The 21,499-nt window shown below is 32.9% G+C and overlaps 1 protein-coding gene across 4 annotated transcripts in view; it reads right to left on the bottom strand.

Moving 5' to 3' along the window:
* Positions 1–21,499, bottom strand: part of qm (geranylgeranyl pyrophosphate synthase quemao) — a 91,090-nt gene that overhangs the window by 11,712 nt on the left and 57,879 nt on the right. Inside the window, exon 12 of one of the 4 annotated variants that reach the window (XR_015040194.1) lies at positions 1,830–1,920. Coding sequence is in view for 3 of the 4 variants with exons in the window: in XM_085812865.1 (XP_085668991.1) it covers positions 9,386–9,512 (127 nt within the window). In the remaining variant the exon portion in view is untranslated. Of the gene's footprint in view, positions 1–1,829; positions 1,921–9,332; positions 9,513–21,499 lie in introns of those variants that run through there. The other 3 variants (XM_085812865.1, XM_085812862.1, XM_085812863.1) reach the window with 3 other exon arrangements.

The raw sequence follows: 21,499 nt of genomic DNA, 5'->3' as shown, positions 1-21,499 counted from the left end.
AAAGTTCCGCTGTTCAAGTCCCATTAATTGTTGTGCCGAGAATACCGACTAACTTGTCAATCGAAATTTTTTCGTTTTCACTAACCTCTCTGTCACATTCTTCATGTCTTTATCCATTTTTTGCAGCAATTTCACTTTTTGTTTGATGGACATCGAAACATACTTTCGTTTTGTACGATCCTTTGGAAGCTCCAGAATCGGAAATTCTATTTGACATAATCGAAAGTTCAAGTTTACTTTTATAAAATTGCTCTTACAGTCTGCAAAAAATAATAAGCCGAATCCAATTCGAAGATTAAGGAACAACGCAATCATCAACATTAACTGAAATAGATAATTAGATAATTTTAGCTTAGCTTATCCCGTCCGTTATACATTAAATGCGCATTCGTAAACGTATTTTGCGCATGCGCACACGCAAATTCGCAGCGGTAAAGGTCTTACGCGCATGCGTTAACGCGACGCATGCGCAGAAAGTTTGTAGCTTTGATGTCCGGATTATAGATCATTCTGGATTATGGGTGTCCGAATTAACGACTTTTGACTGTATATTAGATTTATATATAGCTTAGTTCTGATATAGGTATTTTGACACAAAATTGGACTTTTTCTGAAATAACATGCCAATTTTTTCCATATTTCAATTCTACGACTCAAATTATGCCTTAATATTAAACTTTGTAAAATTTGGTGTGAATTTTATGAAAAAATTCAAAAATTTATCTTGCCATATTTTTTTCAGTTTGCACCAAGAATTGTTCCAGTTCACTTGAAGAACTTCTTAATTTATGGCAACATATTTTCCTTTCCATCTTTACATTGTGCACGAGAGGAAAAAAAGTAACATTGTTCCTACTTTCAAATAATTTTAGCAAAGTAAGTAAGCCAGATTAGACATTATTATCGATTTCAACAAATATGCCAAATTTCAAAACGTGCCAATATATAAATTCACATATATTTTCAGAAATTTTGAATAAAAAGCTCTAATATTTTGCAGGTATGCTTAAAACATCTACTTAAAGATGATGGTAAAAATTTTATAGGTTGTAATTCAAAATTTTTTTCAAAAAATTTATAAAAATTATTTTAAAATTTTAAAAATAAATCATAAAAATGAGTTAATTTTATTTGGAATGAACCTAAATTTCTAACTGTGAAAGAAAACATCAAATAAGTGTAATAAAAGAAAGATATTAATAAATACATACCAAATTGCATTAACATTGAGGAGCTAAAATTTTGAGAGTTAATTTTTTAAAAACTACTCGTGCGATTTTCACAAAGCTTGGCATAATTTGGGTCATAGAATCGACATATGGAAAAAAATCGGAATGTTAGTTAAAAAAAAAGCCCAATTTTTGTGTAAAAATACTTATGTTAGAACAATGCTATATGTGAATGTACTACGTATCCTAAATTGCGCTTTTGGGACATGAAAAATGCAATTTGAATTTCATTAATCAGCCCAGTAGAATGGGAGATGTAGAAACTGCCCCCCCTTTTTTTAAAAATTTTTTTATGCAGTGTATATCTTTTAACTAGGTATAGTATTTTTCTGCATTAACAATTTCATCACATTTTGAAAAAAAATATATGCTGTGTATCATCAAATAATCCCTACCATTTTTCTTAGATGAAGATTATTTTGAGTTCATATTTGGGTATTTACAGCATTTAGCCACTGAGTAGCTTGCCAACAATTATCATATAAAACCCATTTTTCATTACATGTAGTTATTCCAAACAATAATATATTTTGATGATTTAATTAAAAAAGTCCAAATTTGCTAAGAATATGTTAGATCTTTTTCAATAAATTTGCTTACCGGGAAAGCTTCTCAGATTTTCTAAGGCTTGATGAGAAACTGTCTAATAGTATATCCTTAATCTTCTTTGGTTTGCTTCTCAGGAAAAAAGCTATGAAAAAGAATACTTCTCTTTCTAAGCATATTAAAAAACATGTATTGTATATTATGTATATGTATTATATATTATGTAGTATATACACATATCACTGTATTGCATATTTCAAAGATGTTGGCTACTATCTCGAATACTATCATTTTAAATTTTATACCATACATTGCTACCTATTCCTTGGATTACGTGGACAAACACGATTTCTTATTTAGCCACATTTTTTTAAATATGGAAGTCCTTATTATGATCATTAACAGCAAAATTATAAAGGTCAAAGGCTGAAGAAAAAGAACAAATCTATCAGTTAATCTTTGGAATATGGTAACAGGTAGTTTGGCAACATTTTGGTAAGGCGATAAAGGTTACTAGTTAGGACTTTAGCAGTGTACATGGATACAGTCAAGAGTGTGCGCAATACCATTTTTGTGCAATTCTGGGATGTTTTTTTAAGTGAAAATAGGTCGACGTGTACATGGATGATACCGTGTATGTGCAATTCTTAAAAACGCGGCAAGCAGTGGGCGATTCTGCACTTTCTCACCTAAGCTTCATCATGATTAAGCACTTTTGTTCCATAAAAGTTCTAGCATAAGTGTAATTCGGCTAGCAGATTGTTGGAAAAAAATTTTGAGTAAAAAAAAAAAAAAGAATGCCTTCGTGAAAACAAAATGGCATTTGTTTAACAAACTAGCAGGTTGCTGTAGCAGGGTTGGTCGCCAAATTTTCGCCAAAAAATCCCCAAGTTACCGTAATCCAAAGATTAACCAATCCATCTTCTAGATTCAGGAAGGAAGATTAAAATTATCGTGACTAATTCAAAAGCTACTAAATTATAATGCTGAAATGTGTGTAGAGAAATAAGTAAGAGGTAGGAAATATGTGAGTAAATATGATATACTTTCTAAACAGTCCCCCTTCACTAGATCAAATATAAAGCATAAAAAAATTACACAAAGTTTCCAATATAACCACTTTGGCTAAAATAGATTACAATATACGATAAAATTCTATATATGGTGCAGCCTTGGCGCGATTTTGAAAATTATCCCCAATATCAAAATAACCCGTTTAACTACTCATTGTGTATGTCCCGTTTACTGCTCATCATAAAGTCGCCAAATGCCTTGTGCACCATATACTAGGATTAAACCCAATATAATAAATAAATTATAGCATAAGTAGAACATTAAAACGTACATTTGCAGAATTGCTGATTCAAGAAAATCTAGTCCAGATTGTTTGAATATATATTGCTCTATGTTGCTAATGCACCAAAACATCAACCACCATAAAACATTAAAAAACAACCAGAAAATAGACTTAGTAAAAAGTACATAAAATTGCAGATTTATGCTTCTGGCATATTATCAACACAATAATTATAACAAATAAGAATCAAATGATACGACAGATTTGAATGACGTCAAGAAAGTTAATTTTATTAAGGGTATTTTTTGCCTATGATAATGATGGTAGGCATCTTTCCTTGTCTTTTATGCATTTCTATAAAAAAAGAATTAATTACAATTCATTGTCATTTACATTTTACTTAAAATTTGGCAAAATATTACTTAGTACTTTCTGTTTGTACATAAATAATGAAATGTGAGTATATTAGTATAAAACAACCACAATGAGTCAAACAGGAGACTTCAAACTAGATTTGGCTACAAATAAATTTAATTAATGAATCTAAAATTCATTATTTAACTCTATAAATTAAAAGAATAAGAAAATATTTTATCTTTCCCATAACTTCAATTGCTGTCGAAATTTTCAAAGCAGCAAAATTAATTTTTAAAACTCCTATTAATACAAATAACCTGATGTAGTTCTATTTCTGCATTAAATTCATCATTACTGAACTGAGAATATTTTACAACACAAGCATTTTCACAACTGTCTTCTTAAATATAAATATCTTAATTATATTTAGTAACCTGGTTTTCAGAAAACATTGCCTTCCGTGACTTGTAGCTTGGCTTTGTTTTCATGAATTTTGACATGTCTATTGAAGCTACTTTTATATCCAAAACATTTCCCACAACTATCGCAAATATATGGCTTGTTATCCACATGAATAACACAGTGCTCTCTGAGTCTATGAAGTCGAGAAAAGCCTTTATTACAAACATCACACACATAAGTTTCAAGTTTAATTCCTTCATGCCTACGTAAGTGATGTTCTTTTAAACTGGCCCTTCGGTAGAAACTTTTCTTACATAAATCACAAACATACGGTTTCTCCTCCATATGAGAGCGAAGATGGCGGGATAAATCCCCTTGTTGGGTATAGCATTTGCCGCAAATATCACAAGAAAATGGCTTCTCACCGGTATGAGATCTTAAATGAATATTAACAGCATACTGAGTAGCGAACTCTTTTTCACAAATACAGCAGTAATAGGACTTCTCTCCCGTGTGTATTTTATAATGCATTTCTAATGCATTAATTTTCAAAAAACTGTTTTCACAGAGGCAGCACAAATATGGTTTATGATTTGCATGAATTCGCCAGTGGTTTTTAAGCTTTTTGCCAAAAAGATGTGAATTACATATTCTACAAGTGAAATACTTTTCATTTAACTCGCACATTATTAATATCTTTCTTACGCAGTTATATCTTTCAGCATTCACACAGCACTATGACTGAAGTGCTGGAAAAAATAAAAAAAAAAAATTACTAAATCCTTAGAATAAAACAGCAAAACATTTTGGTTCCACAAACATTCAGGGAATATGAACAGACTTATCATATAGAGAATATTTCTTGTTATGCACACCTAAAATTTCAGTAGCCAGTAAATCATATCTTCCGTTTCATTAAAGATAAAAACCAAGAACAAAAACTAAAAACAGTAGTTTTAGTTAGTTCGAATTTATTTGCCAGTATGTTTACATGACACATTTCATTACTTGTCAAAAGATATAACAAAATATTTCGGCTGACGGCTACGGCTTTCTGCCCGTAGAGCGAGCTCTTCCTTTTACACACACACACACACACACAGATCGTATTATTATTATTATTATTATTATTTTTTTTTTTATTCTCGAGTGTCAAGATGTAGAAACATCTTTTTACCCGATTTCTGATAAGGATCGGGTGGGGGGAGAAAAGAGTAGGGTGAAAGGAGTGTGGGAGCGGATGAAAGAGAGTGTTCTTCTTTTCTGACACTGTTGCGTTTCTCTTCTTCTTTCACGTTCGTACGGGTTCGTAGATTTGGGGGTCTAGTCTGGTAGTATTACTATATCTATGGTCTGGACCGACACTCGGTGGTGTCGTCTGGACACCGGTCGAGATCGATATCGGAAAACCAGTCGGGATTCTCTTTCCACTCGACAGCAGAAGGGAGAGCGAGCCTGGCCCAAGGTCCGTGGACCTTGAGTCTGGCCCCTTCAAATTCCGTCGGCGGAAAGTGAAATGGAAATTCCGTGCGGAAGTGACGTTTATTGCATAGTAACCAGTCTATCTCACCTGTACATTGCTCCAGGCTCAGGGAAAGGGGGTAGTTTGTTGTCAAAGGGGCTGTTTCGCACGTGCTTATTACTGAGGGTGGCGGTAGAAGAAAAAAAAATCGAGTTCGAGTAAATGGTGAAATTTTCGAAAAAATACGCTGCTGGATTTAGTAAAGAGTATAGAAAAAAGAAATGGGGAATTTTAATGGATATTTTAAACGCAGAAAGAAATGGCCTTTTCAAAACTTCAGGTATGTGAAGAAACGTAAACATAATTTTATGTATGATCTTTTGCAAAATAGAAATTTTCTAAAAGGTTACATGTTTGTAAACTATTTGTTAACAGAAATTTTTAATTAAAATACATTATTTTGTCTGAAAAGGTTATGCAATAACGTCATAAGTGAAATCACTGAAATATAGCACCGCGTACTCATGTTTAATATTCCTAATGAATTTGAATAAAAAAATTAATTTTTAGCAACCCATGATTATATCAATAATTTTATTTATTCAGGAATTATACCTATCACGTAGCTACTGTATATCGTAGATACCAATAAGCAGTGAGTAAAAATATAACAAACTTTTAACAAAAGTAATAGGAAGAAAAATTAAATAACTATAGGTTAAATCATAAAACATATTATCTTGCTCACACACACACACATATATATATTTTAACATATGCAGTGAAAGGAAATTGCAATACATATTCCTATTTATACCCTTTTTAAATCGATCCCACCAGTGACCGTGTGGTAAAATTGCTGAGCACTGGTAGTTCGGTCCGAGGTCCAAATACTGCGAACGGGTTTGTTGCATTACCAACATATCTCTGATAACCAATATATCTGTCATTACCAACATATTTCTCGTAATTTCCAAAATCATAAAAAATTAAGGCATACAAAACCTGTTTTAAATAAATAACTGTATGTATATATAAATGTATTATTAATATATGCAGTGAAAGGAAATTGCAGAACATATTCCTATTTATGCAATATCAAAGGACCTTAAGCAACTTGCTCACTAACCACCATGAAATAGATAAAACAGCAGAATGACATTGTAAGATACCAATTTACAGCAATTACATAGATTCTCATCACCAGCACATAATTACTGGCAACCTGAATATCATACAAAACCATCAACTAAAAGCACTAGTGAGTTATGGTACAAAATTTAGACTAGTCAGAAACATGACTAAAAATTACTGTTACAAGACTTTCGAAAACAACATCAACGAATTTATAGTTAAAGCAAGCTATCAACTGAATTTACCAATAGATACATTCTTAAAATGGAAAGCTAAAATTCTTCAACGCATATCCACCGAAATCAGTCACCTCAAGTTTAAAAGGACACTGAATTGGTCGCAACTTACATCAGATATTAAAAAATTAAAACAGCTTTTTACTGTTACAAAAATAGATAAAGCAACTAATAACTTTAGCATTATATGAAAACAATTCTACGCAGAAATTATTCATAAAGAACTTCTCAACGCAACTACTTATCAATTAGCCAACCTTACAGAAACATCTATAATAAACAGGATTAAAACTGTTCATAAGAAACTCAATATTACTTTCAATGCAAACTACAACAGATTTACTAATCTTTATGCGATTCCCAAATTCCATGAAACACCATTAAAATTCAGATTTATAGCTAATGGAACTAATAATTACAAGAAAAATGTAGACTATTATTTTTCAAACTTAATAAAATCTGAAAAATTTATTTTCAATGACTGTAACACTAATCATAACTATTGCTGGATCATCCATAATAACACTCCTGTCATTAATACCATTCAAACAATTAACATCCAAAACATTAACTACTATGACTTTGAAAACTTATATACCTCACTTCCTCTAGAAGAAATCTATACCAGTCTACTTGATCTGCCAAAACTCTTCCCTGATATACTCAATATCATGACTCTTGACAAATGGAAAACCTACCTAAAATGCACACTTTTTCATAACTACATCAAGTTTCAAAATCAACTTTTTAAACAAGTCAGAGGATTGCCAATGGGCTTACATTCCAGTTCCTCGATCTGTAATATCTTTTTATTTGTCAAAGAATTTAACTTCCAAAAAAATCTACAACCACAAGAGTTAAATTACTACAAACACACCTACAGATATATTGATGACCTTATTAGAATTAATAATTTTGGTAAAATTGAACACTCCGAGATTTATCCGAATTGTCTTACACTTAATAAAACTAATAATTCACAAAATAGCATAGACTTTCTAGATCTTCAAATCATTAACTGCAAAAAAATTTTACTTTTTGACAAAACAAGAAACTTTAATTTCAATACTAACAAATTAATAAATTGGAACTCCAACATATCCAAAAAAGTAATTAACAATACAATAATTAATCAAATATAACGAATTAAAATTATATGCAGATACAATAGATTTACAACGCGAAATTTTGCTCCTTATTAAAATTCTCAAAAATAATCTAATCCCCATTCAATTTATCAACCATTGCCTTAAAAGAGCAGGCGTTAAATACTCACTCTAAATCATTCAACTAATAGGGATATGATAATTTATTCCTAAACCTGAGAAGGCGGTATAAGTTGGATGACTATCAGTTGAAGGATTTGTATATAGTGTAATTATTCAGTTGTATATATTGTAAAAAGCTAATTGTCTTCAGACTTATGCTGTTACTAAACAAATGGGCCTATTTCATGACTTTAGTCTGTCTAATAGCTCTTGGACAGTGAAAATTCGTTTTTTCCTTTCTTAAATTCTTAATCATTGCGACACGACAATTAGCCAGAAATTAATTATTTTCCATTCACTAGTATTTAAAAAAAATCTTAACAGACAGTTTCACTCAAATAAGAACTCCACATAATACATCCCTCAAGAATTCCGATTCCCACCCACAACTATAAATTACTTCACCCAAGTCTTACAGACTGATTTTGTTCAAAGCCCCCACTGCCGCTAAGAATTTTCGGACACCCTACACTTATGAGTTAGACACGAAGAAAACACTTTGTCAACTCCCCGCTAGAAAGAATGTAAGTTACTTAATACCTTTTCTGGCCTTTATATCTTCATGTACATTCACTGTTCTTATTATATTTTTTATATTATTTTTTATTTGTTTTTACAAAGTTTTCATTATTTATCTTATTTTGTAATCTTCTATGTTTATTTCAACTTTACTTTGAATTCTATTTCATAATGACAATTTCCAATATTTAATTTTTACAAATTATATGGAACTCAAATGCATAAACATGAAGGTGTCGGGGACGGTTACTCGAATTTTTTCGGATTTCTCTACAGAAATTGCTTTTTACTCTAAATTGAATTGACTAAAATGCTTCATAAGAATAAGTTCTTTGAGTATCAGGATTGGTTCGTTTTCCCTTCTATTCGCGGAAATATTTGGCCTGACTAGAATTTCTAGCTTGGCTTTACCTTATAACTCGAGTAAAGACGAAACACCTTCGTATTTAAGTATTTTTATCAATTATTGTTCATTGAACGGGAGTTGGTTTGTTCCCCTTGAAAAGTCAACTAATTTCCGATCAATGACAATGATTACATGTTTTTAATTTTTGCTTTTACAATTGAAATTTTTTTCATGATGATTTAACTCCAGTCCCCGTTAAAACATTCTTAACATTTTGCTTTCAAATTACTTCAAAATATCTTTCAAAATAAAACTCACCAGTATGAATTCACTCTTTTAAAATAATTCTACTTTAATTAAACTTAGGAGATAATATAATCAATTAATCAATATTATTTAGAAAATAAATTATTATATATATATATGATGTATCAGCTTTAATCGTAGCTTAAATAATCAGACGATAAGTTTAAAAAACAGGATCCATTTATTATTATTCAAGAGAAATAGCAGTTACAAAAATCATATCCGGAGTAAATAAAAAGAATCACTAATAACTTTTTGTATAAAGTTTACTGCATCGTGACATTTAAGAAAAAGCCCCGATATTCCTTTTGCGAGTCTTTTTATAACCTCTGGAAAGGCGGAGCTTCCAAGAAATGACGTCAGCCAATCCAGTTAGCTTTAAATATCTCCAGAACATTCTAAAACTGTACCTGTAGAAAAGGCGGGAAAAACAACTTGACTACGGGGCTGTGATTTAATTCCACGTACTTTCAAATAAGAGAACGTCGCCATTAAAAAATGAAAAGAACATACAGTTAGAATGTTAAGTGCATTCTTGACTATGGAATTTTATTATTACAAATATATATATATAATCAATTAATCAATATTGTTTAGGAAATAAATTATTATTAACTAACTTTGCAGCAATTGCGCAAGTAGTAGTAACTTGTTTTCGCACTAAATGAATTTAAGATCATACAACATTATATATATATAAATAACTGTATGAATATATTAACAAATGCAGTGAAAGAAATTGCAGTACATATATATTTATACCCTTTATAATCGATCCCACCAGAGGCAGGTAAAATCGCTGAACACTAGAAGTTCGGTCCACGGTTGGAATCCCCTAAACGGACTGGTTGCATGGACGTTTTCCTGGGTTTTCCCGTGTGTTACGTGTATACGATCAACCCTCACTTTAGGCAGATAGCCCTCGAGGCTGTGCCGTAATTACATAAAACCAAAACTAAGCACTTTTTAGATCTGAATAAATATACACAAAACTGATGTAATATCTAAAAGTAGACCCCATTAAAAAATCTGATAACTAATTATAAATCTTGCATTATAATATTTACAAGAATTTGATCGAAAATTATACAGGAATTTAACTTGTTTTATACAGGAGATTCTGACAGACAGACAGACAGACAAAGTAGACAGATGTCTTATTTTGCACCCGCTAAGTCTTTCTGCACCGATGGGCGAAAAATCAAGCATAGGTGCGAAGGAAAAGTATATAGAAAGAGGGGAAATTTCGTATTTGAGGAAAGTAAAAAGGAACTTCGTACATTTTGTACGAGTTCGAAAGGACAGAAAGAAAAGATGGGACAAAATAAAATTTAAAATAAATGCCCCAAAAATAATAGAGGGGGAAAAAAAGGGCCTATAGAAAGAAAAGGAAAAGAAGTAGAAAATATCTTAAAATACGATTGTGTCCATGAGTGTAGTTAAAAGGAGTTCATTTGCAAAAATTCTTGTCTTTAAGAAGCAAACTTTAACTAAGTTAAAAAAAAAAATAAATGAATTCCTACATGGTAATATGTATGCCCTTATCTTGAGACCTAACTAGAAAAGACATATATCATCACAGAGATGTACATAATATTTGAACTAAAGTAACATTAACTATTACCGTTTCCTAAAAATTCATGTATATTTCAGAAAAACAGTAATTGACCAAATCATAAATCCATACACAGTGTGAGAGCATTTCAGCAAAAATAAATTATACAGTTTATTTTTCTTAAATATTAGTTAAATATAAAATTAATTTATTATAGTACAAATTTAACAAATTCCGTCACACTGTATTTATATTTGCTCATAATTTTAAGTTTGAGACCTGAAAAAAAAAGTCGGGGATCTTAGTTACAAAAATCACATTCTATACTCATCGATGGTCAAGAGATCCCCATTTTTTCCTCTCAAGAAATTCCTAAGCACGAAAAGGGGGGCCCCCGAAGCGTGTGAATTGCTGATAAGAACGGACTACTGATAAGGAATATGGCGTCTCTACGGAATAGTTACGAAAAAAAGAACCACATGACATGCTACTATTACTAACTATTGTATAATGCTAGAATCTTGAGAAAATAATAAATAAAGAAATTTAATGGCACTTTAGTGATAGAGAATAAGATATTGTATAGAGAACAGAATGTTACTTATCTGAATATTCCGTGTCAGGCTTTCTTTTGGATTTCTCGTGTTGATAGTGAACAGCGAGTTTCGAAGAAGCGAAGTTTCCTTTTTCAGTTTGATGAATGAGACATTGCATAGGAAAGGTGCATTAAACTTTTTTAGAGAGTTAAAAACATTTACTGAAACACTTATTTAAAAATTTCGGAGCTATGTTTAGACACTGCCTCCAGCTTTCGTGATCGCAGCCATTTCTCCAAAAACTACAGGAGATTCTAGAAACTATTCGAAATTGGCATTGATATCGGTACAGTTAAAACTACTTATATAAATTTTTTAACTCAAAGCAATTTAATGTAACTGTTGAATTTAGGATGTGCGTAGTTTGAATTATATACTGCATAGTTTTTAATGTATTACATTTTTATATACTACAAATTGAAATAAAAGTAGAGGAAAATACATTTTAATTTAAAACATAAAATTTCAAAATTTATAAATTACTCATCAAAACATGAAATTAAGTACATTGATATATACATTAGTTTAAAAATTACAATTTTAAATTAAAAGTATGCACTTCTTCTTTATATGTGAAATAAGAAAACACCAAATATATTATTTTCACTAAAATTTAATTAAGGCATTGGTAATGTAGAATAAATAAATAATGAAGAATCGTCAGCATCAAATGCATTGTTTCTATAGCGAAATACACGAGTTTTTCACAAATCTTAAGAAATTAAAATATCTATTACGTACACTTTCAAAAACAATCCGTGACCTCCGCCGTCCTCAGTTTAGCTCTAAAATGACAGTCAGAAACTTAAACGGCAGCTGTCCAGCTGACGGAAAAATTTCTGACGCGTCGATCTTTGTAATGATCGAGACGATGACACCAGATTCGCTCTCTGTCGAGTAGATCGCAAAAAAAAAACGACCCGTTCTTCTATCTCGACGGTGTCCAGACTAGGGCCCTTGGAGTGAATAACGACGACACTTGATGAAGTATCAAAACACACTTTATTCACCAATATTAATAAGGACAGCTCCAAAACACTTTTACAGTCGTCGATGATCTACAATAAACACACTGGAACAATCAGCGACACAACCTTCACACTGTCAGGCAACAACGGCGGAGACAGCTTTACCGCAAAGCACCAGAGTAGAGATTCCGACTCTGCTCGGTCGTTCTCGGAACTCCACGTACTCTCACGTCTCTCCACGCGATGCACAAGAGTATAGCTCTCCACTCAGCACAGTCTAAGACAAAACTCGATGATGCACTAAAAGACTCTCTTGATGCACTCGACGACCAACTCGGCGCTAGACCTCGAGAAATTCGCTCAATGACTGACTATCAGCTAGCTAACGAGGCACACACACTCAACTACGGACCAGCAGGGTTTATATAGCTTTCGGCTTGTGTTCGAGAACATTCTGGGCTAATCGTACCGGTAAGAATTCATTCCAGAACATTCTTCATCCGTCCATGGCATATCACCAATTTTGTCGCCAAATGTGGCAACCCTGCCTTCCCTTGCCACTTTATGGCAACCCTAAACCTGCTTTGCGGGGAAGCTATCTCACCACGCCTGTACATTTCGTAACAATATTATATCAAAAGGTAAAAGAAGAGCAGTAACAACAAGAACAAGAGGGTAAACATCACGAAGAAACATATAAATGGGAGGGGGGAAATATAAACAAATATGGTGAATAAGTTAGGAGTTCATTTTTAGAACTGGAAACACTGGAGCCCTATGGAAGGCCGTTAAGATTCATGAAGATAAATAAATAAGTAAAACAATAAATAACTGATAATTAAAATTAAAAAAAATTAAAATATGATGACCTTCATAATTTAAAGTTCATGCAAAAGGATTTGTTAATATTTTTTTCATTCTCGCTAAACTCACATCTACCAGTCTGCTCTTGCACTCACTTCTGCGAACACCCCTTTTTTATAACCGTCCTTTTAGCTTTATTATTAAGCATCGTTCTCTTCGCTATTACATCACAGCTTATTCTCAGTTTACAGATCAGTCCTCGGATTCGAAGGTAATTTTTACCCTTGTCATATTCTGCTCGCCAACTCGGCGGGCGATCACGATCAGAATGTGTTTCTGTTTCGGGCATGATACATACACTTAAATTTTTTTAATTTTCTTCCATATTCTCATACCCATTTTAATATTTTCTCCATTCTTACTAGTAACGCTTTACCCATTTTACTCGTTTTCATTGATGCAATAGAAAAACAATTATCTTTTTATCTTCATTCCTTGAAACGTGAGGCCCACCAGCGGCCGAGCGGTTAAGTCGCTGAATGCTGGTAGTTTGGTCTGAATCCCGCGAACGGGCTGGCTGCATGGGCATTTTCGTGTTTTTCCCCATGTGTAACGTGTATACGAGCCAGTTTTCCTTAGAAAGTCCTCCAGGAAGGCATCCCTCTCCTCAGGCAGATAGCCCTAGTGTGCTTTGCCATATTTAAATACACCACACTACACCACCTTGAAAGAAAGCATTATATTGTATATCAAGGGCATAAATTTAGTCCTAGGCTGGCCATATTATTTCTAAGTTTTCAAGCAACATTCGAACTCCAGCTGAGGCTACAAATAAGAGGAGGTCCAGAATTTAATTTTATTTTTCATTTACCTCTTCATTCAGATTTAATTATTTGAGTAAATAAATGTTTTAATGCAAATATAGCGTTTTGAGAGTTTATTGATAATGAGTTAATTAATATCTCGGTTGATTGTACGAAGAATCAGAATCGAACAAAGCGTACGAAGATCAGAATGGCGAAATGGCTTCCCACGATTTTTTGGAATTCGGGGCTACCTCTCTCGAAACCCAACTCCGAAAGAGATCATGTTACAAACAAGCAGACAGACGCACACGGATTTTAATGGCACAGAATAATTATTTCTTTTATTTACTTCCTGATCGCCTTCAGCACGCTTCTGATTTTAGAAATTAAGCTGTGTAAAGGTCGGCTATTTCATAATTTTTATGACTCTGTGAAAGCTTTTGAGGCAACATTAATTATTAATAACAACTTTTATGAAAGATTCGCGCAGATAGCAGAACCGCTGTTACAAATGAAGAGAAAGAAACTAGGTTTTCGTGGACAGCTGGGGCTAACACCGCGTTTGAGAAACAGAAAACTGCGCTAATTCCAGCGCCAGTTTTAAAATTCCCAGAGGGAAACGAAAATTTCAGAATTGTGGCAGACACTTCGGATTATGCTGTAGGCCCTGTTTGATGCAAAATCATCAGCCCGTGACCTATTTTTCAAAAACCCTATATCAAACACAATGAAGCTACATAGCCACGAACAAAGAAACATTGTCCGTACTTTTAGCGGTTCAGAAATTTACAGTCTATTTTGTAAGGCATCGATAATCGTGTATTCAGATCATACCGCCGTCGGACGATTATACTCCGACAAAAATTTATTGTCACAATTGATAAGATGGGCATTGAAGTGGCAAGAATTCAATTTAATAATCAAACACACGCCTGGTAAGGAGAACATCACAGCCGATGCTTTATCTCGAATAAAACTACATGAAGAAGGTAAAGAAATAAAATGTTCCATGTTAACTTCAAAATTATTAGATTCCGGTGAAACAATTATTTCAGAATTACAAACTAATCAAGAGTATAGGCATATTGACGCATACTTGCAGAATGTCTTTGCCCCGGAAAATTTTGAATATCCGGATATAGTGGCCATCAAGAATAGAGCAGAAAATTACGAAATAATCAATAAACTCTTATTTTATATTAAAACAACAAATGAGAATAGCGAAGTAAGGCTAGTCATTCCAGCCAGATTGCGACTCAGCATATTACAGGAATTACATGATGCACTTACTGCTGGTCACCTTGGCATTCGAAAACGGTGAGAAGAGTGAGAGAGGCGGTTCTTTCTCCGCAACTTCAAAAAGTGGTAACGGAATAAGTCAGGTAATGCCATACCTGCCAGTTAGTTAACGATGTTAATTACAGCCCAGCCGGTTATCTAAATAGTGTAAGAGCTACTTTTTCAAATGAAATAATTGGGATATATTTATTAGGCCTGTTTCCAAAAAGTGAAAGTAATAAAAATAGATATTTACTAGTTATTGTCGATCATTTCTCAAAGTGGGTAGCAATAGTCCCTCTTAAAAGAACCTCAGCGAAAATTGTATCCGGTGCATTTCTAAATAAATATATTCTAAAACATGGTGCACCACTTAGGGTAATGTCAGATAACGGCCCCCAATTTATTAAAACAAATTTTCGAAGAGTTATGTATAATGCTTGGCATCCGCCACCTAAAGATGGTCCCTTACAAACTGCAGTCAAATACTGCTGAGCGCGTAAATAGAAACATTGTAAAAAATCATCCATAGTTAGGTGAAAAACTTTTCAGCGACGCTGGGATGACTGTATCAATGAGTTGGCTTACCCCCTTAGACAATCTGTTTTTCGTCCAGAAAAGAGGGGCAGAATTTAAACTAAATCATATTCAGAAAATAATTAGAAAATTAATAAGAAACTCCAAAGAAAACGAATATTTATTATGATAGGAAAAGAAGATAATTTGACTTTAAAGCTGGGGTAAGGTCCTGAAAATAAAACATTCGTTGTCTTGCATCCCATTAGATAAAGCGTCCAAATTTTACCCCAGATATGAAGATTCTTTCGTATTTGAGCATATTTGTGGTTCGGTTTTATAATTAAAAGGAGAAACAGCTGGTAATGTCACTGCCAATTTGGATCAAGTGAAAAAGTACTATTACCAAAAGGATATGCCTATGTTTTAAGATATTTTACAGAAAGCACCAAATACATGTGAAGGCCTCGTAACATCTAAAAAGACTCTGCTAGGAACAAAAAGGAAAAAATCCAGAGCGATAGAGCTGGAAGGAAAGAAACGTCGACATGATGAGCCAAGAGGCATTAACGAACGAAAACTGGAGCCGACGCAGAAGAGGAACAAGTCACCGAGAAACGAAGGCGAAACAAGTGCCTGTACAAGATCGACCAAACGACGAACAGGGAGAAAAAGACAACTAAGACATCAGAGCTCATGAACCTAGTCACCAAGGAAAAGATGCCAACCTAAGCTCTACAACGGAAACGCCAAGTAGAAGAGGAACATTCCAGGATAAGAAACTACTGAGAAACCAAAGAGCTCGGACGACTGACCAGGTAAGAGTTTTCCGTCCAGACTAAGGAATTTTTTCGGCCACAGCTCCCAAGCGTCCAGCACCTCCAAATGTAAATCAGTGCCAAAAGGCTAGCATGGGAGAAAGAATAGGAGTAAAACGAAAAGAGCCAGCGACGGGGAAGAATGGAAACAACAGACCACCCCAACGTATCCGACTTCAACAAATGCACCAAGTTCTGTTATGGGAGGAGTTTGTAAAGAAAGGATGTCGGATTTCACCAAACAAAATATAAGCCAAAATTATTCTATTAGTTTAAAGCTAGTACGAAGTTGGCTGAAAATATTTGTTTCAGTTTTGCTCGGAAAGAGAACAATGTTTATTTAATTAAGTAAGCTCTTTCATTCTTTTGTATTTAGCTAGAAACTTACAATTTTGTATTATGCAAGTAGCTTAAAATTTTGTATTAAGCAATTAGCTTTAAAAGTCTTATGATGCAAGAAATTTTAGCGGACATAAACTGGTGGATTTAGAATGAAATGTTAACTTTAGTTGTAGAGACTGTTTTAAGAAACAATTGTATGTTTTGAAGAAACAACTTCAATACTCCCAAATTTTAGAAAATTGTAGCATATGATTAAATTGAGTTTGTTTTCGGCTATGTAAAGTAAGACATTATATACATAAAAGTGTTTGAATTGTTATATACTTAAAAGTATTTTTGTATGCTTGAATAATGTGCTTTGAATGAAATAGTAACCTAAGCTAGCTGTGAATTGTACTAACATAAAGTCAAATCAATTAAGAATGAATGTAAAGTAAATGTTAATTAATTAAGTTAATTTTCACTAGAGTTAGCACCAGAGGCCGAAAATTGATTGAAGGGCATTTCTCTAAGTTCTAGGTTGTCTAACAAGTATGATGTGGGATAGTTGGAAGTGTTGTACGCATTATACATGAAGCACGTTCTCACATGCAGTACACCCTGCTGGAGAGCAAGGGGTTGTCTTAAATTGTTAGAAATAATGAAATGAGTAAATGTACCTCTATTAAAGAACAGATTTAACTCTTTAAAATGTTAAAACTGGTCTCAATGTGATTTTTTGTGAAACAAGTTCTAAACTATTTTGCTTCCAGATGCCTGGAAGTAGTTGAGCCAAGAAAATATGAGATTGTAATTTTTGTGCTACGTTTCTCATCTGTAAAAGTTTAAATTAAGAAAGTTAATATTAAGATTGTAAAGGTTGACTTACATTTAGATTTAGAACTTAAATATTTTATCTAGGCTTTTAAAGCCTTGCTATGCGATAGTTAAATTCTGGCAAGGGAAGATGTAAGGTTTCTCTTAGTTTAAATTTTTGTTATCTTTCCTGAACTCTTCAACTTCCCCTCGCATTTCTTTGCCATGATGATAAAGTGAAGTGAAGTGAGTATTTAAACAGCTGAATCTTGGAGTCTGTTCAGAGCGTGTTTTCGCTAGCAAGCGCACATTTTGTTTCTGACTTTGCTGCTATGCCTTTTGGCCATTTGAATAATTATTATGCCTGGTAGGTTGTCGAATCAACTTAGTTAGCCATAACTTAAAAGTGCTAGTCCAGCACTACGCTATTTTAGACTTGAATTGATTAGTGTAACAATGTTCAAGTTCCACCGCAAGTTGTCGGTGTTATTGTAGCACGAAGTATGTGCCTTTCTGTTCCTAACTGAAAATAATATAGGGTTATTTTCTGTGCTGATATTATTTCACGTCTGTGCGAGAAGTCGCAGGTTCACTAGTAGGATCTAGATTATTTTCTGTGGCTAAAGGCAGTTAGATCCTATAAACAATTTGAAAAGTGATACACTGTTGTAGTGATTCAACAAAAAAATATAGTTTCGAAATTAATGTCCCTTTTTGTTAAGGGGAAAAAAAAAAAAAAAAAAAACCAGCCTATCTTTAAAATTTTGGATTGACAGACTTGCATGCTGGAAATAAAAAAATATTTCTTCTTGTACGGTGTTGCCATTTGCTGGCATAATCAGAAATTAATATTTTACAGAATATGAAATACACAATAAACAAAATTTGAAATTCAAAATTCGGCAAAAAGGACTATGTTATTCAAAAGTTGATGGCTCTAGGTAGTGTTGTTTTTTCGCAACACGTAAAACATGCATATATTCATGAAAATTCTTCATTATTTAATTCCTTTAAATATAATACAGGACAATAATATTTGGTAGCAACAATTTTATATTGTGCATTTTTTTAGCGTTTTGTACGTTACCTTTATTCGTCAAATAGTATCATGTTTTTGCATTTAAACCATAAAATTAAATTCAACAGCAACATTGCAAAATAATTTTAAAAGAGCACTATTTAGAATTTCTGAGACACAGTCTCGCATGCTGGGGATAAAAATGTTTTCTTTCATACAATGTTGCCATTGCTCGCTTTGAAATCGTTGAGTTTCTTAATCAAAAACTCATAAATGCTTTCTTTACAAAACATGAAATAGATAATAAAACAAATTCCAAATTTGGGCTTCCAGATGCCCATATTCAGGTGGCAAAGAATGTTATTCAAAATTTGATGGCTCTAGGTACCGTAGTTTTATCACAATGCGAGAAACTTATGCAGATTCTTCATTATTTAATTTCTTTAAATATAATAGTGCGATAATATTTAGTGGCAACAATTTAACAAATAAAACAAACAAACAAAAAAAAAAAAAAAAAAAAAAAAAAAAAAAAAATTGCCCTTCTGAGCTAAGAAAACTGATAGCTTTCAAATTTTATATAACGCTTAAAGCAGCGATAACCTAGAAGGGCTACTAAGCTCAAAACAGCATTTTGCACCGAATCACTTCAATGCGATGTATCACTTTTCAAATTATTGCCACCAAATATTATCGCCCCGTTTAAAGAAACTAAATAATGAAGAATTTACATCAATGTATGTATGTTTCTCACATTATTAAAAAACAACAGTATTTAAAGTATAGGAATTTTGAATACGCATATTCTTCTACCTCAACATGGTAACCTGAAAGCTCGAATTTGTTTTACTGTCTACTTCATATTTTGTAAAACTTCAATGATTTTTGATGAAAAACCTCAACAATTTCAAAGCGAGCAGTGGCAACACTGTGAGGAATAGAACATTTTTATCTCCAGCACGCAAGACTGCCTATCGGAAATTCTCTAAACATATACTATTTTTCAATATTTTTGGCCCAAATGCTCTCGAAATGTGTATTTGTCTATGAGTGTGTGTGTTTGTGGGGGGGGGGGGGGTCGAACACACCTTTTGGCATACTAGAATATCTGAAAGCCTTCAGATTGTATTTTATTTTCCCATTTAAACACACATTTCAAGAACATTTGAGCTAAAAGTATTTAAAAACAGCATTTCTTTAGATTTCCCAATAGACAGTTTTGTGCACTGGAGATAAAAAGGTTTGCCACTGCTCGCTTTAAAATCGTCGAGTTTTTTTAATGAAAAAGTTGTTAAAATATTAGAAAGAAGTAGGAAAAGAAGTACTGTCTTCTATTCATATTGCCAACAAAAAACAAACCAAACCAAAATCAAAGTAAACCATCAAAATGCTCATTCTACTAGCTAGTCTTTGGCATTTGACCATAGGTTAAACTACCAGTATTTAACGGTCTGGTAAGGCGAAAAATGTGATGCTGAGTTGTCATACAAAACTGAATTGAAGGGAGGTTTATCTGACAAAGTATTCAAGGAAATTATAATGAGATTTTTATTAGTTTCTGGTCTTGTTATGACTTTCTTATTCCATCAACAATCCAGAGCCCACCAGCGGCCGAGCGGTAAAATCGCTGAACACTGATAGTTTGGTCCAAGGTTCAAATCCCGCGAACGGGCTAGCTGCATGGGCGTTTTTGTCGTTTTCCCCATGTGTGTGTATACGAGTACACAAGCCAGTTTTCCTTAGAAAGTCCTCCACGAAGGCATCCCTCCCCTTAGGCAGATAGCCCCAGTGTGCTTTGCCGTATGCTCAATACACAACCACACAAACACTCCAGAATGGAAAATATGAATTTAAATCAAATATAAATCACATTGATATAAATAAGATCACATTGATAATTTTAAAAAAAACCAATGTACATAAAAATTTATCATGTTTAATTATGACTGAATAAGTGTCTTCCAAATTGATTGGATATGTGTAAAAATAAAGATTGGTTATCTGCCAGTATCTAGGTTCATCATCTTCTTGCCACTTTCAGCATGACTATGCCTCAAAACTATTTTGATATTGTTTTATAATCTATTTCATATTTTTTAAAACTTTTAACAAATTTTGGATTAAAAAACTCAAGAATTTAAAAGCTAGCAGTGGCAATACTGTACAAATAAAACACTTTTATTTTCAGCATGTGAGACTGTCTATCAAAAATTCTAAACATACGACAGCCCAAATGCTCGTGAAGCATGTATGTGTGTGTAAATGTGGGGGGAGGGGCATGTTCTTTTGGATATAATACAAAATCTGAAAACTTTGTTTTCTAATAACATTTTTCCCAAGAAAGCAACAGCTGTGAAGCCTTTGTATACCTTGAGAAATATGCTTCATGGAAATGAACTACTTGGGAAGGGGAACTGAAAAACCTTTTATTACATGTTCGCAGATCACCCCTATTTAGCTTCTACCACTACTTATAATACAGACATTTGGCAGACTCCTTTTGTAAAGCATCCACCTATTGTAAGTATCTACAAGCAAATCTAACTTTTAAAGATTTTCTTTACAAAACTGTTTAAGAGAATGAATACAATAATTTTATCTTCTATGTTTTTGGATGACATTATTAACTTATTTAACTAACAAGAAATGAAATTGATCAGTTTAAGTTTACTATTAATTCTGTAAAAAGAAATGAAAAAAAATTAATTACTTTTTTTTGGACATTGAGTAGTTTTAGTATACCAAATTTCATACATATATTTTATCTAGATAAGAGCCATGCTATGGCCATTCTTAATATATATGGTGATAATTTGCATTTAAGTATATATATATCAGGTAACAAAATTGTAGTAAGGAATTTCAATGTAATTATCTTCAAAAGATGGATGGCAATGCTTT

The sequence above is a fragment of the Stegodyphus dumicola genome, chromosome 3, assembly GCF_044657685.1.
Source record: "Stegodyphus dumicola isolate Sdum_Otavi_A_Nest chromosome 3, ASM4465768v1".
NCBI lineage: Eukaryota > Metazoa > Arthropoda > Arachnida > Araneae > Eresidae > Stegodyphus > Stegodyphus dumicola.
The sequence above is the reverse complement of the archived record's forward strand: the minus strand, read 5'-3'. Positions and strand labels throughout refer to the sequence as shown.